The 21,229-nt window shown below is 44.8% G+C and overlaps 1 protein-coding gene across 5 annotated transcripts in view; it reads left to right on the top strand.

Moving 5' to 3' along the window:
• SH3PXD2A (SH3 and PX domains 2A) overlaps nucleotides 1–21,229 on the top strand; it is a 351,604-nt gene that overhangs the window by 317,408 nt on the left and 12,967 nt on the right. For all 5 annotated transcript variants that reach the window (XM_072621444.1, XM_072621442.1, XM_072621441.1 and 2 more), the window contains 4 exons: nucleotides 1,151–1,268; nucleotides 9,988–10,322; nucleotides 12,806–12,855; nucleotides 19,327–19,446. In XM_072621444.1, the coding sequence (XP_072477545.1) occupies nucleotides 1,151–1,268; nucleotides 9,988–10,322; nucleotides 12,806–12,855; nucleotides 19,327–19,446 (623 nt within the window). The remainder of the gene's footprint in view (nucleotides 1–1,150; nucleotides 1,269–9,987; nucleotides 10,323–12,805; nucleotides 12,856–19,326; nucleotides 19,447–21,229) is intronic.

The raw sequence follows: 21,229 nt of genomic DNA, 5'->3' as shown, positions 1-21,229 counted from the left end.
TACTTTATTGATTGAGAAGAGTTTAAGAGATGAGAACCACCTGTCTCCTTATTTATGATGCCCTTGGTTTAGGTTAATTTCCACATCCCACTTGAGTTCTCCTGAATCCCCAGGCCTCACTCCCAGTACCTCTGTGATCACTCCATCACAGCGAGCTAGCAGACTAGAACTTGGAGGAAGGGCATTGGAGTAGCAGGTGTATTGTTAACACATAATGATTGAAGCCCACTATGATGGATTTCAATCTAAAACAAACAAAGAGAAATGTCACGATGTCATTAGGCCACCCACCCACTTGCTAATTTATGTTTGTAATACTCTTCCTGTAGAACTAATTCCCCCATGTAATGTTATTGTAACTAATGAGTTTTTGTGGACCCTGTTAATGAAATTAGATGGATTATGCTTATATGTATACAAGCCAGGCTGTGTGGCCCAGACAGTAAAAGCAGTAGGGGTTCATAGGGAGGATAAACTCAATGAAGTCACATTGAGCCTTGAAGGATGGATACAGTTTGGATAAGCGGAAGGAGGCAGAGGACATTCCAGGATGAGCGAATGAGGCAAAGTTAGGGAGGCAGAAATGAGTAATTTTGTGCAGGGGAAGATAAGGAGACATGGTTTACTGGATTGGAGATGACCTGTTGATAAGGAGGGGAAGATAAGGCTAGAGCTATCCCAGCGCATTAAGGGGACCCCCACCTTACCAAGTGTTTTCCTGCTGTGCGGGAGCAGGGTGGGAAGAGGGGGGATGGAGGTCTATAATAGGATTCACCAAATAGGTTCCAGGCAGCCCTTGGCAACACTACTCCCTGTTGGCTACCTAAGGAGCCAATTGGCTCCCAGTCCCTTCGGCTGCCCTCCAATGCTGTCAGATCGGGGAGGTTGGGGGAGCCAGCTTTGTTCTACCAATTCCCTCTATCCTTCAGGTGGGAACAGTCTATGTGACTAGGTCCCCATGGTCCTTCATCTCAGCCCCAAGGGTCTTACCTACTCCACTATTCTGAGTCCTGAGATTGACCTTCAAGTTTCTGGTTTTGAGGAGGGGGTAGGCAATGTTTTGGGGAAGGAATAAAGGAGGTTGGAAAGAGACTGTTATTCATGGACCCAATAATGACTGTGCCTCTCAAATCCCTTCCTTTCACCCCAGAAGAGAAGTACATCACAGTGCAGCCATACACCAGCCAGAGCAAAGATGAGATTGGGTTTGAGAAGGGGGTCACTGTGGAGGTGATCCAGAAGAACCTGGAAGGATGGTGGTACATCAGGTAATGTGCTTCCTTTAGCCCAGAGGGCTCTGTGCCCTGCATGTTATTACTCTCTGTTTCTAAAGATGAACTATTCCTGGCAGAGCAGCAGCCTGCTTCTCATACTCTCCCTTTTTCCCTTCCCTTCCCCCTTCTTCACTGCTGAATGGGTGTCAGATGGTAATCAATTATTAACTGTAGCGTGTTATAGGGGCCTGGATGTGGGGGTGTTGGCAGATGGAGCCTGGAGATCCGAAAGGTTTGACCAAACCATGCTTATCTTGCAGATTTCCTTCCCTGGAGAGGAAAAAATAAATGGAGACCCAACCACTGCCAAGAAGGGGCAGTGGTTTTAGCCTCTGGCGGGCTGGGCCAGGCTTATATAGGCTATGATGCAATTCCCTTGGCTTCACATCTGCAAGAAGGTTTCAACGTGTCTGAGTTTGGTTTCCCATGTCCAAATTGGGGCCATCTGGCGTCCCCTCTGACAAGAGCTGCCTAGGGCTCTAGGCCACAAGGGCCATGACACACTTAGCCCCAATTCCTGTACTCCCTGCTATAGTAAGCACATAGCCTAGCCACCAGTTAATTGAAACACCAGCCAGTCACAACTGAGTCTAGCCTGAGGCTCTCCCCTTGTCCACCTTGAAGAAGCTAGGTTAGAACCTTGGTGGAGGGAGATTAAGCCCATCCTAAGTTTAGAAGGAGCCAGGTCAGGCTGCTTAAGGAAATCCTGAGCTATCAGTCACCTGGTGAAGTGGGGCCCCTCAAGGAGAAATAGGATATCCCAAGACTGGCACTGGGATGTGGCCAGAGAGCTAGAGACATGTGGCTGAAGTAGAGGTCAAAGGCAAACAACATCGATTCTGGATTGTCAGAGCTGGAAAGGGGCCTTTTTCCAAAGAAACTGTCATCCAGAGACAGGGAGAGTGACTTGCCTAGAGTCATATGAGTTAACGATAGCACTCTGATCTTCTGACTGTTAGGAGACAGGAATGGAGGCAGGAATGTGAGTTAGTTCTAGCCAGACTCTTAATTTAGATGATCATGAGGGACTTCTCCCTGGACCCCCGTGATACCACCCAGTGACCACAGAATCATAGGATCGCAGAGATCATCTAACTTAGTCTCCTTATTTTTCAGCTGGGGAAACTGAGGCTCCCGAGAAGTTAGATGACTCCTTGCCTGGGTTATATACTGTGGCAGTGACAAAATCAGGATTTGCCCCAGTTCTTCTGATTCCAAAACTCTTGTTCTTTTCACACTCTTAACACTGCTATCTAGACCCCATCTAACACCATCGTCTCTCATGAGTGAGAGTCGTCAGGGACTCTGAGGCAAAAACCCTGGAAAGTCTTCTTTGAGCCTCCTGGTTAACTCACTGACCGATTGACAAGCAAAGGACTCATTCATGTCTTTGCAGATCATGTCTTTTCTTTCCTTGAGGGCTGTCTCTTAGAAAGGATCCTTTCCTTGGAGACTGACAGTCCAAGAGAACAAGGAGTCATGACTCTATGAATAATTCTGCTTAGCCTGCCGTTCATGAAACTTTGCTTAGCTTGGCAAGACAAGTTCCCCGCAAATTTCTGGGCCCAGGAATCAGTTTCAGAGCTTACTTTAAATGTGTAAATGAGTATGCTCCACCTAGTTTTCATGCCCCTATCTACTTTTCCCTCCTCATAACATCCTGCATATTAGAGACAAACATGATGCTCCTCTCCCTACACAGCTAAGGTCTGATTGTGCTTAGAATTGTGTTCCTGGCAGTGGGGACTGCTTGTTCTGAGCCATGCGCACTCTCGCTCAGCTACTGGTATGAATTCATGCATTTATGAAGGCAGCTGGTAGGAAGAACTTCCTCCTGGAACCCAAGTTTCCTGATTTCTCAGTCCATGTCCTTTCCACTGTGCTGTAGCTGCCTTCAGTACAACTCAAGAGATATTTGTGGAACGCTTACCAAGCGCAAGATAGTGAGAACTAACAGTGGGTCGGTGGGCCTAGAACCTGAAGTAATACTCAACCTAAAACAGTGGTTCTTAACCTGAGGCCATGGACAACCGCCCCCTGCCCCTCACCCAAGATCTGTTCAATTTCAAGGGTCCATAAATTTGGAAAGGGAAAAACAATTACATATTTATTTTCAACTAGTCTCCAGCCTCCTCTGTAGTCCTTTGTATTTCATTTTCTGCACTAAAAACATTATTCTGAGAAGGGACTCAGGGCATCAGCAGACTGTCCAACAAGACCGTGACAAAAACAAGGTCCAGAACTCTTGACCTAAAAGAAGCTTAGTTCAGGACTGGGGAACCTGTGGCCTTGAGCCCACATGTGGCCCTCTAGGTCCTCAGGTGTAGCCCTTCGACTAATCCAAACTTCACAGGACAAATCCCCTTAATAAAAGGATTTATTTTGTAAAACTTGGACTCAGTTAAAAGGACCTAGGACCTAGAAGACCACATGTGGCCTCAAGGCCACAGGTTCCCCACCTCTGGCCTAGCTTCTCTGGCCTGGTAGAATCCGAATTTAACACAAAGATATGTGCTATCCACCCCTGCTCTCCAGGCTCTGGCATTAATATCAGAGGCAGATTTGGACCCAGGTCACCTGACCCCAGAGCTGCTCTGGTACTTACTGTGTGACCTTGGGGAAGTCTTTTCTCCACCCTGGGCCTAGTTTGCTCATTGGTAAAACTGAGAAACAGTCAGAATAGATAGCCTTTGATCTAATGTGAGTTCCAGTGTGACCTCAGAGACTTACTGGCTGTGTGATCCTGGACAAGTCACTTACCCTCTGTTTGCCTCAGTGTCTTCATTTGTAAAATGAGGATATTAGCAACACCTACCTTCCAGGGTTGTTGGGAGGATCAAATGAGAAAATAATGGTGAAGTGCTTACACTACAGTGTGTAGCACATAGTAGGTACTTTGTCAATATTGGCTGCTGTTACTTTCTTTCCTCAGCCAGCTATCTCTAAACTTTTTCCCATTCCCCTGTTCTCTAAGATATCAATCACCACACCTGTGACCCTGATGTAGATACATTCCAATCTCCTCTCCCTCCAGCACCAGGCTCAAGCTTAAGAAGGAACCTCATACCATCTGAAGGATTCAGAAGCAGGGTCCTTATCTAGATTCTATTTCCATTTCTAGATTCTCTTTGACTTACTGTGTGACCTTTTCCTCTTCTCTGTGTCAGCCGTGTTTTCCCATCTATAAAATGAGGGAGCTAGATGGGACAATATCTCCCTGGCAGCTCCTGTGTACCCTAGGTCTGTCCTACAAAGATCTGTTCCACCTTAAGAATGCTGACTTGGGCCCCCTTAAATATGATTTCCCGACATTCCAGGCTCTGTGTTCATCCTCATTTCCTGTCTGTTGCTCCATCTCACTCCTTTTTCCCCCAGTTTCCTCCATCTCTGGAGGGATTCCAGGGCTCTCGAGCTGGAAAGCAGATGTGGAGTCCGAGTCCAGATCAGATGCACAGAGGCGCTTCTGAATTTCCAGCCTGTCTTTGCTCAGTATTTACCTTTGTCACTGGAGGCAAAAATACGTTTTAAGGCCTGGGGCCAAGAGAAGGAAACCTCAGTCCTCATTCTAATTCAGCCATGTGGATGGACCTCAGTTTCCTCCACGGTAAAATGAATATTGTACTCTATGATCTCTAAATTACCTTCCAGTTTTAACAGTCCAAGTTCTATTCAGGATCCTTAGATAGGGATGCTTGAACAGAACTGGACACTTCTGTGAGTAGGGATCCAGGTCTGAAATCTTTAGCAAGGTTTCCCTGTGTCTGTTTGGGTTAACTCCTGTGCGTTTTTATGTTATGTGCTGAATTTCTCAGCCAACCCTTACGTGGTCACAGACTGACTTCCAAATCTTGTACCTACTCTAGACTTTAACTCCAGCCATGGACTAACCCCTAATTCATAACCATACTTACCCCCTAATCTCTGCCATAGGTTGAACCCCTACCACTGGCTTCCGACTAACCCTTAAACTGATTGTAGGCTGACTTTTAATCCTGAACTCAGGCTAGTCACTAATCTCAGCCACAGATTTACCCTAAACCTGGCCTCAGACTGACTGTTAACCAAGGCCTCCCACGGATGCTTGTGATCATCTCTGGTGTGGCCCATCCTTCCTTTCTGTAACCTGTCACTGATGCCAAGTAGTTTGACCATTTGACCATGGGCATAGAAACCAAGCCAGGCCTGCTTGTGATGGAACCTCTGATGTCAGAAGCTCAAACTAATACTATTAATTTAGGGTCCCTGAGCTCAAACATGGAAGTGAGTGTCGACATAAATGGCCATAACAACCTTTCATATTTTCCTGTCCCAGGTTCTTATATGCCAGTGATCAGGAAGCTTTTTGGGGAAGCAAAAACTTTCCTGTTCCAACAGTATTATTATTACAGTTGACAGGAAAAGTAATACCTGACATTTTTATAATGCTTTATTTTTCCAAGAGTTTTCATTTCCATTACTTCATATCCATAACTTTCCATTACCACACTCCTATGAGATAGGAAAGCAGGAATTATTCCCATTTGACATATGAGAAAATTGAGGTTCAGAGTAGCCAAATAATTTGCCCCAGTGCATATAAAGACAGACAGGATTCAAACTCAAATGTCTTTAACCTTACTCAAGGTGCGTTCCACTACAGAATTCCAACATGTTGAACATAAATGTGGTCTCTTAGATGGCCTTCCACAAGGTGGGACAAGGGTCCCCAGGCCTGAACAGCTTAGACCAGACTATTAGGGAGCCTGGGAAAGACTGGCCCTCTCCCTTCCCTGCCTGTGTCTTTCTGTCTCTAGAGGCCTATAGATTTCAGGCTTTAAATGCCAAAGCCATATATACGAGGGCAAATGCCTCTGCAGGGTGCCTGTGACTGTCTCTCTTTCCCTGGAACCTTCAGGCTGTGTTGAGAAGAGGCCCAGCCTTGACCTCAGGAGACCTGACTCCTGGTTCCAGTTCTGCTTCTCACTCTGCACAGCCTTGGACCAATCACTTCCCCTTCTCTGGCGTTCAGTTTCCTCCTACATAAAGTGAAAAGGTTGAACTGCATAATCTCTAAGATCCCGTTGAGTTTGAACATGCTTTGTTCTGAGATTTCCCAAGATGATCTTACCCTCTTTCCCTACTGCCCTGGGGCTTACTCCTATAAAATGAGGATAAAAATGCGCTTACCTCCCAGGGTTGTTTCAAAGATCACAGGAGACAAAATTTGTAAAGTACTTAGCACAGTGCCTGTAATAGGTACTTAATAAATGCTTGTTTCCTTTCCTAGCCTTCCTCTGTATTTTGATCTCTACTTCATGTACTGATTCTGCTGTCTAGCAACAGCTAAGGCCCCCAGTCTTGAGGCATCCCCCTTTTTCACTCTCTCTTCCAGCCTGGCCCATCCCAGGCAGAGGACCTTGTGACTAACCATAGTACTGCCCTTCAGTCTGTCTGAACGTCATCCCAGGGCTCTTGTGAGCCTGAGCGAGATCATGGATGGGAAAGGCATTTGGGTGGCAATTAAATCCTGTACCTGTGCCATAGATTAATTTAGCATTACTACTTTCATTTAGCCTATATTTTAGAAGAGGTGGAAAGGCTCCCTCCTCCCCTTGCTTTACACCAGCTTCTTTCCTTCCATTAAATAGTCCCAGAGAGGCCTTCTCCAACTTAGGAATGGACTGTGCTTCAGAAGTATGTCTGTTATTTGGAACTTTTCTCATTGCATACCAGAGTTGATATTCTCTTTTCCAACTTCCTTGTCAATACTAGAATTCCCCTCTATTCAAAGACGTCCATTGAGACAGAGCATCGACTTCCTTGGAGGCAGCTGGTGGTTCAGTTCCCTGGGCCAATTCACAAAGTTTATAATCTCCTACTGGAGCTAAGCAATACTACTCCTAACATGGGCCCAAATTCTAGGACCTAAAAGCAGAAGGATATGTGGTACAGGTGAGAGGAGAAAGAAGAAATACATTCCACCCCCACCCCCACCCCCACCTTTGTAGGAAGCAACATTTTGAAAATGGTCAGTTGGTTCTTGGCTCTTCCCACCTCCCTTTCTGTACTTCTCTATCAATGTCCCTTGCATGTTCCTCTGGGCCCCAGGTCACTTACTCAAGACCCCACCCAGACTTGCTCTTCTTTCCCTCTCCACCCACTCCCCCAGCCTCTCTCCATAGACAAAAAATGATCTGGATGATTCCCTGTGCACTCCCAATCATTCCTAATGCCTTCTATGAGCACTTACCTACTCTCTCTCCTTCTCCCTCCCCTTGCCCCCAGTTCCCTTAGTATGACAGCTGGGCTTGGTAGCAGTGATGAGAAAAGACCGAAGCGATCATATCAATCAACCCAAGTCTGTCAGCCCAATTAGGAATGACCAGAGAGCTCAGACTTCCCAGGACCATGCGCATTTTTAAAAAGAGAAACCTGTGAAAGCTTTTGAGCAGGAGAGCAGCATGTTAGGAATAGTGCTTGAGGAAGATGTGTGAGAGATGGGAGATGGGTCATGGCTTCAGAAATCTCCAGTCCCAGATAGTTTGTTGTACCCAGGAGCTCTTGTTGTGCTATGTCATGGCTATGCCCTGAAGTCTCCCTGTCTGCAGAGGGAAAACCTCTTCTGGTGATATAGGAAGGCACAGATGCCCAGCATGCCTTGCTGTCTACTAAAAGCCTAGCCTCATACCTTTTACCTTGACTCAGAAACCTAGAGAGAATCATGTGACTCTGGATCCTTCATGCTGGGGAAACTAGAGCAAAAGTATTTTTATAGAGTCCTGAAGGACGCCTGAGTCCCTACAGATTCCCTCCCAAAAAAGTCCAAAATAACAAGATGGAACAAGAGGGAAACTAGAGAATCTCTCTCCTTCTTGTCAGCCTTTCATGTTTCTGTCCTAGAAGTAAGTCGACTGGTATATTGGATAGAGCACTGGACTGGAATTAGGAATCTAGCCTCAGACACTTGCTGCTACTCTGCCTTGTTTTCCTCAACTCTAAAATAAGATTATAATGGCACCTAACTCTCAGGATTGTTATAAGGATCAGATAGTATTCATAAAGTGCTTAGCATCGTGCCTAGCATATAGTAGGTGATTAATAAATGTTTGCTTTCTTCTTTCCCTTCACTGTTACTCCCCTTTTTTCTAGTCTTTTTCTCTGTGATTTAGAATGGTGGCAGGAGGCGGTGGGCTTCTGGCCTGAGAGCATCACCTCCCCACTGTCTTAAGGACAGCATTAGCTCTCAGGGTGTTAGAAGGAACCTTAGAAATCATCAAGTCCAACTCCCTTATTTTATAAATCAGGAAACTGAAGTGGGGGTGGGGGGAGAGTTGGCCCAGGAGTGACTTCCCAAAGCGATAGAGCAAGTAACCAGCAGAGTTGGCATTTGAACTCAAGTCCTCAGACTTCAATCTCTGTGCATACTGCACTAAGCTGAGGAGCCTTCTCATGCACTCTGCAAGAATGAATGATTGATTACTTGGCCCAGCCAGTCTAGACAGCTGATATGTTGTTGTCTGGGTCCCCTAGTGAAGTCAGTGCTCTCGCCTCATCTTCCTGTGGCAGTGGGCCAATGGATTAGGAGAGCTTTGGGGGTGGGGGTGGGGGGTCCCTGGGACTGCCCAAAAGGGGGTCTTTTTATAGCTTCCCTTTGACCACAACTTTTACTCACAGGGAAAATCACATTCAATAGGTTGCTCAAATTTTAAAATCATAACACTCTAGAATCATGGAATCATGGAAAGTTAGAACTGGGAGAGTCTCCTTGTTTTCTAAGCTGAACTGTATTGTGAACCAGTCAAATATTTCAGTTTTCTACTGGTGACCATTCTTCCCCTTGCAACCACTGTCTTTCAGCAGGGCAGGGGGAGGGGTTGGAACAGAACACAAAGAGGAGAAATTGAGGTTTTGGAAAGTTTATAGATTTTTTTAAGAAAAAAAGATCTTCAGTAGTAAAATTTTACAGACCAGTCAAATGTGCCATTGTCTAGGAAACTGAAGCACAAAGAAATTTTATTAACTTACCATTGTAATAGAGTCCTAGATTTGTAGTCTGGAAGACCTAGGTGCAGTTCCTGCCTCAAATACTTATTAGCTATGTGACCCTGAGCCAGTCATTTACTGCTCTCTACTTCAGTTTCCTTATCTGAAAAATGAGGGTATTGACCTTGATGACCTCTAAGATTTCCTCTAACTCTAAAACTGTGATTCTATGATCCCTTGGTTATGTAGCCAATAAAGGTCAGAGGGGGGATTTGAACTCAGATCTTACCCATCCTCTATCCTCTGGACCACTGTAAGGCAGGAGGATGTGGCCATTGTGGAGAATTTTTACATAAGCTGCATTTAAATGGCCATCGCCAATGCTATCTTCCAGACAACCAAGCTTTACAAAACATGGGGTCTCATTTTTAGCTCCCATATCTCTCTGGTTTGGGGGATAAAAGGCACATGAAGAAAGAATCAGAAGAGGGATTTGGCTACTATGTTTGTTTTTTGTAAGTTTTCACAGTTGTTATTTGTAACTGTTTCCTTGGATCTGAACGAGAACGGAGTTTTGCTCTGGTAATGACAGAAGGATGGAAGGGGCAGAGCTAGGGGAAATCAGCCTTGGACTTAGGCTGTCCAGATAGGAACTGGGGTGGGACAGAGGCATGAAGGCGGGATGCATGGGGGCCCAATTTGAAGACATCGAGCCTTACGTATGTTAACTTTAGTGCTCTCCTTGCCACAGGTATCTGGGAAAAGAAGGCTGGGCACCAGCCTCATACCTGAAAAAAGCCAAGGATGACCTCCCCGCTCGGAAGAAGAACCTGACAGGCCCAGTGGAGATCATCGGTAACATCATGGAGATCAGCAACCTGTTGAACAAGAAGGCATCTGCTGACAAGGAGGCACCCGCTGACAGCGAGGGCCCTGAGGCCCCCGTCACCAAGAAAGAGATCAGCCTGCCCATCCTCTGTAGCACTGCCAATGGCAACACAGCGGGCACTCCAGAGAAGCCAGGCTCAAAACTGGCACAGGGATCCCCAGCTGTGGCCAGAATCGCACCCCAAAGGGCACAGATCAGTAAGACACTTGCTCCCTTCCCTTTCCCTTTGCTTCTGCCATGGTCATTACTCTCAGGCAAGAACATACACCTAGGGGAACCAAGGCCTTTGGTTTCATCTTTGAATGAACTTTGAACTTCACTCTGTTCCCTAACTTCACTCAGACCCTCCCCAATCCCAATCAGAGACTGACCTCCTAATCTTAGCTACAGAACGACCCCTAATCCTGACCCCAGAAGAACCCCTAACCCTAGAAACAGACTGCCCTCTCACCCTATCCAACCATATGACCTTGTTCATAAAAGGGTCTGAACAAGAGAATGTAGATGGCTAGATGAATCCACCCCCTGCTAGAGCAGTAGCTCCAAGTGAATGGCCTGTCGACAGTGAGCTGGTCACTTCTGTCTCATCCTATTTTTGTGGCCGACAGATAACTACATCCCTACAGAGAAAGAAAGAGGAGTATTATTTCTCTTTCTCTGTGTGTGTGTGTGTGTGTGTGTGTGTGTGTGTGTGTGTGTGTGTGTGTGTGTGAGAGTGTGTGTGAGAGAGAGAGAGAGAGAGAGAGAATGTCTAACTCTTACAACTGAAGCCACATGATTGTGTGAGGGTCTGCCATGGGTTTTGCATGCTGGCGTCAATGAGAGGCTCCTTCCTGAAGGCAGCATGTTTTCCATGAAGACGCATGTTCTAAACATTGGAGGTGCATTCCCTTAGCACTTGCCATCTTCTCTGGGGAGCCCTGGCTACAGTCCCATAACAAGGAACAGCCCAAGTAGAGGGATAAATGTCAGGAAGGCCCAAGCTGCCCAATATTTGAGGCAGGAAAGGACTTCACAGCAGTCAAGTCATGAAGGAGTGATTTGGAAGGGTTTGGGGTAAGGTGTGGAGGACTTCATTCTGGAAATTTGGGAAGCAGACACGGCCCAGAAAAAAGCAAAACCCTTTGTTCCTTGCCTTGTGGATGTTGAAATAGTAGGATGATAGGGAGATCATAGTGCTGGGGGGTCTTCGAAGTCACCTAGACTGACCTCCTCATTTTACAAAGGAGGGAACGGAGGTCTACAGCTTTAGTCACATTTTGCTGCTTCAGTTTTCCCATAATACATAATAGTTACTAACTACTAGTTACTAACGGTCCTTACTAATACCCTTGGTCTTGGTATCACGTTCTTTAGGCCTATTGAACTACAAAAGGAGAGAACATACAGAAGAAAAGAGAAAGAATGGGCCCCTATGCTTTTTCAGCACCTGCAGTTGTCAAAGGAGACACACACTGTGTCCCAAAAATATTATTGCAATTTTAAGCTCTAATAGTCATAGGAATTAAATATTAGGAACTATATCTATATCTATCTATATATATATGTTATGTATATTAAATGTGATGAGGTATCCATCAATAGATGTAGATATATCTCATATCTAGATAGATAGATGGATAGACTATCATATTTAATCCACATAACACCTCACCTGCGCAGCCCTTCCTCGCTCAAAACAAAGTCAAGTGCAAGTCATGTCATTACTTCTCTGATGGTATGGTCTTCTTCGGCAATGAAGGATGAACACGCATCCTATGAGAACATCTGGGCAGGATCATTCTCTCCATTTTATAGATGAGAAAACTGATTCTCAGAAAAGTTAAGTGACTTTTCCAAGGTTAAGAACCAGTATCCAAACCCTGGCCTCCTAATTCCTGATCAGAATTGCCCACTGAGATCACAAGAGCTTCATGGCAAACCTTTATTTTATTCTCGGAAGGCTTCTGGACCCTGTGGCTCCTTCCTTTTCTGTCATGTGAAGAAAGCACTTCCACAAGCACTTGACTGCATAAAAAATGGAAACAGCCTTGGTTTTCCAATGAGAAAACCTAGGTTTGAGTCCTAGTTCTACTGGGAGTAGCTTTGGGAAGGTCACTTCATGTGGTTGGGGCTCAGATTTTCTCATCCATGAAAAGGGGATAATGATCCCTGTGGTTTCTGGGCTCCAGTGAGATAAAATGTACAAAGCATAAAGCGTTTGCCACATCTGCATTGCTTATTATTATTATTGGCATAATTGTTATCGTTGTTGCAGTTCTTTGTAGGAATTAAGGAATAATCTAAACCAGGGGTGGGGAACCTGCAGCCTCAAGGTCACATGTGGCCCCCTCTAGGTCCTCAAGTGCAGCCCTTTGAATACAAACTTCACAGAACAAACATCTAACTCCTTCCACCCATGGCTTCTTCTAGCTTTTTAGCAAGCAGGGTCTCTGTGCTGAGGGATTGGATTGGTACCAGAGACCAGGGAAAGGCTAATTTGCTTCTGTCTCCCAGTCCAAGTTAGTGTTTGAAATTTGGAGAAAAGTCAGTTTCTTTAGTCCCAGCCCAGAGTAGGGGCTTCTCAGTGTCCTCTTTTCTTGCCCTATTTCAGGATGAGAGGAAGGGGAGAGGTTAGGCTGGGGTACAGAAGATGCTCGTTGTCTTATTTAGATTTCTAAGGATTTCTTTCTTGTTCCAGGTTCCCCAAATCTAAGGACAAGGCCCCCACCACGCAGAGAATCCAGTCTGGTTGGTATTTTATTTTATTTTTCCCCTCTTACTTAAGAATCATAGTGTATTAGATTCAGAAGGGACCATAGAAATCATTTGGTCCAAACCTCTCATTTTATCAAAGATGGAACTTGGGACTCAGAGAAGGAAATTGACTCTCCAAGGTCTCAGAATTAGTTAATAGTGAAGTAGCAGAGAGAGCCTAAAGTCTAGGTCTCTGCCTTTCAAAGAGTTAGCCAGTCAGAATCACAGATTATCTGAGTTGGATGAGACTGTGTAGTCCAACTTTCTCACTTTACTAATGAGGAAACTGAGGCATGGAGAAGTTAAATGACTTTTCCAGGATCACACAGCTAGTAAGTATAAAAAGCAAGATTTAAAGCCAGTTATTTCTGACTCTGTGACTGAAGACTCATCTTCCTGAATTCAAGCCTGACCTCATTCATTAGCTGTGTGACCCTGGGCAAGTCACTTCACTCTATTTGCCTTTGTTTTCTTATCTATAAAATGAGCTGGAGAAGAAAATGGCAAACCACTCCAGGATCTAGCTTTGCCAAAAAAACCCAAACGGGGTCACGAAGAGTTGGACACAAATGAAAAATGACTAAACAACTACAACAGAATGTTTGACTTTAACTCCCATATTTTATCACTATCCAGAGTGCCGTAGCTCATTTGTGATGGGGTCAGGACTAGGACTTGAGTTTGCTGGCTCTTTGTTCCTCTTTTCCTTCGCACGGTATAGGATTTGTGTGTATCTGCCACTCACAGGACTGGGGGGAGCTAGACTGTAGGTGGGGAATGGATTTTGGTTCTGTCAGTTCACAACTGTCAAAGGCTAGAGGTCTCCATGTTCCTGGAAGCATTGCCAACGGTGCTGGACATAGTTGCTAACTTAACATATTCTTAAAAGGTTGGGTCATGGAGAGAGAATTCTAGCTGTGAAACTCTGGGGCCCTGGCTGGAGGATTTATCACTCAGAAGCCCACTGTATTCTCAACCTAAATAAAGACATCTGTAGCCACCAAGCCTGGTAGACATAAACATTTAGACTGGACATCTCAAGTGTCCCGCCAGAGTGTTTACTAGGCTCTAGAAATGTGGATGGTGCATACATGGGCTTAGTTCAAAGGCCTTTGTATTTCACCCAGAAAAATATATACCAGTAATAAAGTTAACTGTTAAGAATGAACTGTAGGAAAAGGCCCTACTGGCCAGGGTTCCTCAGACACAGAGGAATAATTAGGGACCCACATTTATGAGTGGTCACCTTCCTCATCTGGCCACTCTGACTCTTAGGATACAGAGAAAGTGATATGGAGCAGGAAGTAAGCTGTTGGACTCTGCCCCCAGAAAGGTATGAACTTCTCTATCAACACATAAGCATATAAGTCTTCTTCAGATGACCTTTGTCCCTGCTGAGTCAGGCCATGGATTCCGGGGACAGCCCACGGGAGCAGGCAAGACATTAGGATCCTAAATCAAGAATCTTAAGGAACCTCAGAGGCCAATCTAGTATTAATTTACTCATTTTACAGATGAGGAAACTGAGGCCCAAGGAGGTTAAGTGACTTAACCAAGGTCACATAAGTGACACAACATCAGAGGTTGGAATCTTAATCTTGACTGAGTAGAGTTCAGTGCAGCAAACTAAATGCTTCCCCTCACTAGAACAGGACTCTGGGATAAAGAATCCTGGTAGACACTATCCCTGGGCCTTTTCCTTCAGGGGAGGAAGTTGTGAGAATAGAAGAATATTGAGAATAAGAAAGAGTCTGAAACAGCATTCAGAAACCAGTGGCATAACTCTCCTACCCAGGTGGGCTATTTGAAATTGAAATGTATTCAAATACCAAAGGCCCTTGCAGAAGGCAGCTCATTTCAAAGGACCTAATATATTTATCCATGGTGAATGTATAAGTGAGCCCCAGTCAGGAAAATACAATTTATAATGGTTATGCTTACAAAACATAAAAATTAAGGGATTATATTAGAGAAAGATTTGCCACTTAACGCTAAATAGGAAACTCATCTGGTTCACTGAAGCATTTGCTTGGAGATCCCTAACTCTTCAATGTAAAGGATGGATGGTGATGGAAGCAGGGAAACTATATGCACAAGTCTGGGGAGTTACTGCCCATCTTTAGAAAGAGAGATACAGGTTCCAGATTATCAGGTCACCCCCAAGAATGAGGGGCAGCGCCAAGCCAAAACACAGCAGTAGGACAGAGATCGGGAAAGCTGAGAGAGCACAACAACCATTAGGAACGAGCAGCTCTGCAGAAGCTGAGAGGGAGGGAACACACAGCTACAAGACTCCAAGAAGGACTTCACTAACTGGAGCTCCTCCATTTCAAACCTCTTTAATGAGTCTTGTTGAGGAAAAGAGTCAATACACAGAATCTGAGAGTTGGAGGGGATCTCAGAGGATGCAGTGTCCATCTCATTTTATTCTCACAACAACCCAGAAGGTATATACTATCGTTATCCCCACTTTACAGATGAGGAAACTGAGGCAGACAAAGGGTTCCGTGACTTGCCCCAGAATCACACAGCTAGTGTCTGAAGTTGAATGTGAACTCAGGTCTTCCTGATTCCAGGTCCAGTACTCTATCTACTGCATCACCTGGCTGCCTCGTACAACATTTCTGTGGTCAGCCCAGCCTTCATCCCATTCTAGAGTGACCAGCCCAAGCCATGACTATAGGAAGAGGTAGGAGGAGCACTAAGGAGGCAGATGGGTGGAGTAGTGAAGAGAATGCAGGACTTGGAGTCCAGAAGACCTGAATTCAAATCTAGCCTCAGCTGCTGACCAGTTGTGACTCTGGACTAGTTATTTAACTTTTCTCAGCTTCTAATTCCTCATCTGTAAAATTGGTAAAACCTAAAACACTTCATAAATGTTCGTATTATTATTAGCTAGTTCTCGTTGACTCAGGTAGGATGTGTAGGCAGGATCAATTCGAAGCAGGTGTGTAGATCTGACACAAGGAATCTAGGAAGCCTTTTCTTACTCTACTGGGCTTGCGGAAAAAGCGACGTTCAGCTCAAACATGGGACTATAGGGCATTGTAGTAAAATGGAATAATCACTTATTAAGCCCCTACTGTGTGCCAGGCTCCCATTTTACAAGTGGGATCTCAATGGGTAAAACCAAAGGACCCCAGATTTAGATCTGGAAAAAGGGCCTTTAGCGCAAATCCAATCTAATTACCCATTCAGTTTATAAAGGAGGAAACTGAGGCCCACAGAGGTGAAATGACTGACCGAGGGTCACACACAGATGGCCTTTGGCAAAGATGAGATTCAGAGTACCTTTCCCCACCTTCCATCTGGCGCACTCTCTGGGCTGCATGGACTTTACTTCTTTCTGTTCCCACTGAGAGGTGCTCTGCTGAATGTTGACTTTTCCTCCTGAATCGCTTAGCCCTGACTAATTATTTTCGATTAGACTTTATTTTGGCAGCAATGTGGCAATTAATTCCATACTCACCAAGCACACATGGAATGCCAGGGCAGCAGACTTGCTGGTTCCAATTAAGCCCCACAGAATCCCTCCTATCCAAGGGGTCAGAGCAGGCCAGGCTAATGCATCTGTCCACAAAGCATGCACATGCTTGGGAGCACCGTTGTGCCCCTTTGGAGGGTCTGTGCTCGCTCTCCTTCCTCTGTTTTAGTCAGTTTCCCCATAGCTATGGTTTGCCCCCTCAGGGGCATATCCTCTCACTTCCACCTCTCATTGATGCAGAGGAAGAATGGGGGGGGGGGGGGGGGTGGAGAGGGGAAGAGTCCTGGCTGGGAATCAAGAAACTTGGGATCACAGATTTAGAGCTGGGAGAAACCTTTGAGATCATCTAGTTCAACCCCCTCCAGTTTTACAAATGAGAAAACCAAGGCCCAGAAAAATGAATTTCTTACCTGACCCCACAGCTAATAAATCACAGAGCTGGGGTTCAAAACCTTCTTGACTCCGAAAATTGTGTTCTTTCCAGTACACCTGGTTCTTTCACTCACGTGCTATGAGACACATCCCCACCACAGTCATATGCAAGTGTGCACACACACAACACCCCACTGCCACAGCAGGATCTGATCTGTAATGAGCATTGCCCTGAACAGACCAGTCCCCTCAACTCTATGGGTTTTCTCCCCATTTCTTAACCCTATTTTTTGCTTTCAGTCATGGAGAGAATCTTTCCCTTTCTGGGGCTGTGCATGTCAGCCTTATCTTTACCTGGAGAATGAGTGGCTTTCACCTCTCTTAAGGGCCCTGATGTCACATGCTTCCTGTGTGGGGAGGACCAGTGACACCTTAATCATTAGGCATTGGGCAAAGAGCTGTCCACGTAAAGAAATTCACTATGTAACTGGAGCTCCTCTCCTTAAGAACTGAAGCTCTTTCAAAAAATAATGAACTATTTTTCATAGACATCTTTCTCAGGGAAATTATACGCATTTAAATTGAAAACAAATTCAGTTTTTTTCACAGTGACTGACTCAAGGTTATCATGAACAATAATGACCGTACTGGGTTATTACACAGTTACAATTCAGAGTAGCTCTTGTGTTCTGTTGGGCTATTTGCCTCTGCTGAAAACCTGGGATAGGATAGGACAAAAATCAAATGTCCTACAGAATTGGATCCAGAGAGGCCCTTAGCTCAGAAATGTCAAATACACTGCGAATGGCACCCGCAGCACTCGAAGCAAAGCCCAAACCAGATTAACAAAATACATAAAAATGCAGCAGGACATGGATAATGTTAATAAGTGATTTTCTAAGCTAATATGTGGTCCACTAAACATACAGTTTAGTGCTCTCCTACCCCCATTTTTATTTGAATTTGACCCTATTGACTTAGATCACCTAATTCCAAGCTCTTATTTTAGATTTAAGGCCAGAGCTATTCAATGATTCATCCAGAATTCCAGAGAAAAGCAATCTTATAACTCTTCTAGGCCAAAATCTTCCTTTCAGAGATGGGGAGACTGAATCAATTTTGTCTTCCTCTTGTGCCATCCACTGCCACTTTGGCTGCTGTATTTTATACATGGTTATCTGAGTCAGGGCCCAAGGTCGCTTCCTGGACCGTCCTAGGGAACAAAGTATATGAACTTTCTGATGGCTGTTTTTCTTTTTCTGGATTCCCTGCTGTGTCCTGGGTTATTCAAGCTTCTGGAAGTCTGACTTTCAGGTGCTTGGGGCATTACTATATTGTAAGTAATTATTTCTATAGCCCAGATGAGTCAGGTGTAAATCCATTTCAACAGTGGGGGTCTCCTTGACCTAGTAAACAGGTATATCTCACACGATGTTGTCCTAACCAGTGCTATATTACAGTCAAATTAAGATATTAGAAGCCTCCCAGTCTCCCTCCATAATATTGCTAACGGCCACCTTCTGCCCAGGTCAGCTCTGAACACTCCAGTGACTCTCTGCACCTTCCTTACTGTATGCAGGTCTTTTTCTGCTGATTATATATCCCTTCTCATGATGTTTCTATGCCTGTCCTTTTTGTGGTACCGCGTCACAGCATTATGCTAGGTGTGTCTGTCTTCTAAAAATCCTTTGCCGGGACAGAAGTCCCCAGGTGATATGACTCATGTCTAGAAGTCCTTCCTTCTGAATTGAAGCCAGAATAACATCCCGTCTCATCCTGTATCTAGTTGTGCCCTGAAGAGCAACAGCTGAAATCTGTGTGGCAGGCACTTAATCCTTTGCAAACGACTGTACCCACACTGCTTCATTTTTCCCCTTCCTAATAGTCTTATGAGATAGTGTATAAGATATCCCAAAAATCTCAGTGCAGTTTTAAGCTTTTAAACACACTCTTCAGTCTAGAAGATGAGGACTCAGGGATCAAATGACTCGTCAAGGTTAGGATGGGGACTTGAGTCTACGTCTTTCCATTCTAGGTGCTATGTTCTTTCTTTTACGCTAGATCACCTTTCTGGTACAATGTCAGTCATTTCTGCCACCGTTGCTTTCTCCTGACCCTTAGAGGCTGAGTTGACTTTGATATTCTATATCTTCCTTATTACTGTCAGAGCTCAGTGAAGAATCAATTAAGGATAGTTGTCACTGAGAATTTATGCTTCTAGGGAGAGGACCATAAACTGCATCTGAGACAGGTGTCCCCAAACCAATCCTCAATGGAGGATGGGGGAGGAGCAGCCTACCATCTGGTAGTTTCCATAGTTTGATTAACCAAGTACTGGTTTAACTAGGTGCTGGATTAACCAGCTAACCAAGTGCTCATTTCAGTTGTTTCTCTACTACCAGAGGTCTACAAGTACTATCAGCACCCTCTAAATCAGGCACCCAGAGGTAAAGGTCCAGTTGTTTCACCCTAGTTATGGTTCTGCTAGGAGTAGAAGAGGTAACTCATGGTTCATCATTAGCCCTCTGCGGTTTACAAGGTACTTTCCCCATGCCAGTCTTGAGAAGTAGGTAGATAACTAACTGAGCCTCTTTCTCTTTGGATTTCAGGGCTTCCAGCTGCCAAAGCCACCAGAGCCCCCTTCCGTAGAGGTTGAGTACTACACCATCGCTGAGTTCCAGTCTTGCATTTCTGATGGCATCAGTTTCCGGGGGGGACAGAAGGCAGAGGTAATGGTCATCAGTGTGGCTTTGGCCCACAGCAAATCTGGGTTCCCTAATGTGTTTTTTTCTTGAGATTTCAAGAGAAACTGTTTTTCAGAGTTTTCTGACATCCCTTATTTGATCTCCCATGGATAGGATTTCAGAACTAGATGGGTCCTTTGTTATCCCAAATGGGCCCACTGCCTGCTTCTGTATAGCCTGTGAGCTAAGAATGGTTCCCCACCCCCACATTTTTAAATTGTTTTATTGTGTTTAAAACTGTAAAAACAAAAACACACTTAGTTTTTGTTCCTGGGGCTCTGGTTTGCCAACCTCCCATCATTTTATAAAGAAACAAGCTGAGACCCAGAGAGGTACAGTCACTTTGTTCCTAGCCACAGGCCCATGGAGTCTGGTGCTGTTCGACCCATTCTAGGCCCTTAGGGAACTCCTCCTCAGACTACGAGGCCCTGGAAGGGGAGATGACTTAGCCCAAGAAGAAGGGAAGCAAAACTGAACCCAGATTAGATATTTCCGAATTCCCAGTCCAGTGTCCTTTCCTCTGTGTCCTACCAGTGTCCCAGTTATGAGACAATAGAAAGGCCATTGAATTGGGAGTTACGAGTCTTGGGTTCTAATCCTAACTCTATTATATATAGATTTAGTGAGTGATTTCAAGTTACTTTTTCTTCCTGGTCCTGGATTTTTCCCTATTTGCAAAATAAATCAAGGGTAAACTTTTGTCTTATTTTCCTCACAGCAAATTAGTTTCTTAGCACCCACTATAATAATAAGGTAGTCGGTGACAACCCCCCCCAACCTGGAAATTATCTTGTATGTATTTTGTACTTAATTATCTACATGCATGTTCTTTTCCTGTAAAAGAATATAAACTCCTTGGAGGCAAGGACTATTCAATTTTGTATCCCCCAGCACCTGGTACATAGCAGGCACATACTGAATATTTATTGAATGAATGAATGACCAACAACAGCTGGCATTTGTACAGCTGCCAGAAAGCCTTGTGAAATGCTTTATCTACGTCATACCCACAAACCATGAGTGTTGCCTTGGCTCTGCCTCAGGCTCTCTTGTCTTCTCCCTTCTATTACCTCACTTGAGGATCTTATCAGCTCCCTTGGGTTCAGTCATCATCTTCTTGCAGAGAATTCTCAGATTATGTGTCTAGCCTTAACTTCTTTCTGAGGCTAAACTTCCTTTTGGACATCTTTAATTAGGTGTCCCTTAGGCATCTCACATTCAACGTGTCCAAAACAAAAGTCTGTCTTTTCTTCCTCTTGTGAACTTCCACATGATGGTCCAGAGCACCTCCATCTTCCTCCTCACTCAGGTTCACATCCTTGGTACCATTCTTAGTTCCTCTTTCGCTCTCACCTCACATATCCAGTCTATCTAAGTCTTGCCATTTCTCCCTTCACATCATCTTTTATAGATGTCCCTTTCTCTCTACATGCACAGCCACAACCCTACTTCAGGCCCTTAGGGCCTCTTACCTGGACTATATCAGTCACCTCCTCACTGGTCTCCCTGCCTTAAGTCTATTCAAAATCCAATCCATTCTCCAAGAAGCTGCTACAATAATTTTTCTAAATCTTGTGACACAATGTCATTTCCATTGCTTGGTGAGCTCTAGGGGTTCCTTGCTATCTCCAGAATCAAAAAGAAAACCTTCTGTTTGGCATTTAAAGCTCTTCGTAACCCAGCCTCTTCCTACTTTCCTAGTGTTGTTTGCAGTCGACTCTCCTCCATGGTACCATATACAAACCTACTTGTAGTTCCTTGAACAGAG

This window comes from Notamacropus eugenii, chromosome 1 (genome assembly GCF_028372415.1).
Source record: "Notamacropus eugenii isolate mMacEug1 chromosome 1, mMacEug1.pri_v2, whole genome shotgun sequence".
NCBI classification, from domain to species: domain Eukaryota; kingdom Metazoa; phylum Chordata; class Mammalia; order Diprotodontia; family Macropodidae; genus Notamacropus; species Notamacropus eugenii.
Note: the sequence above shows the minus strand (reverse complement) of the source record. Positions and strands in the feature narration are given on the sequence as shown.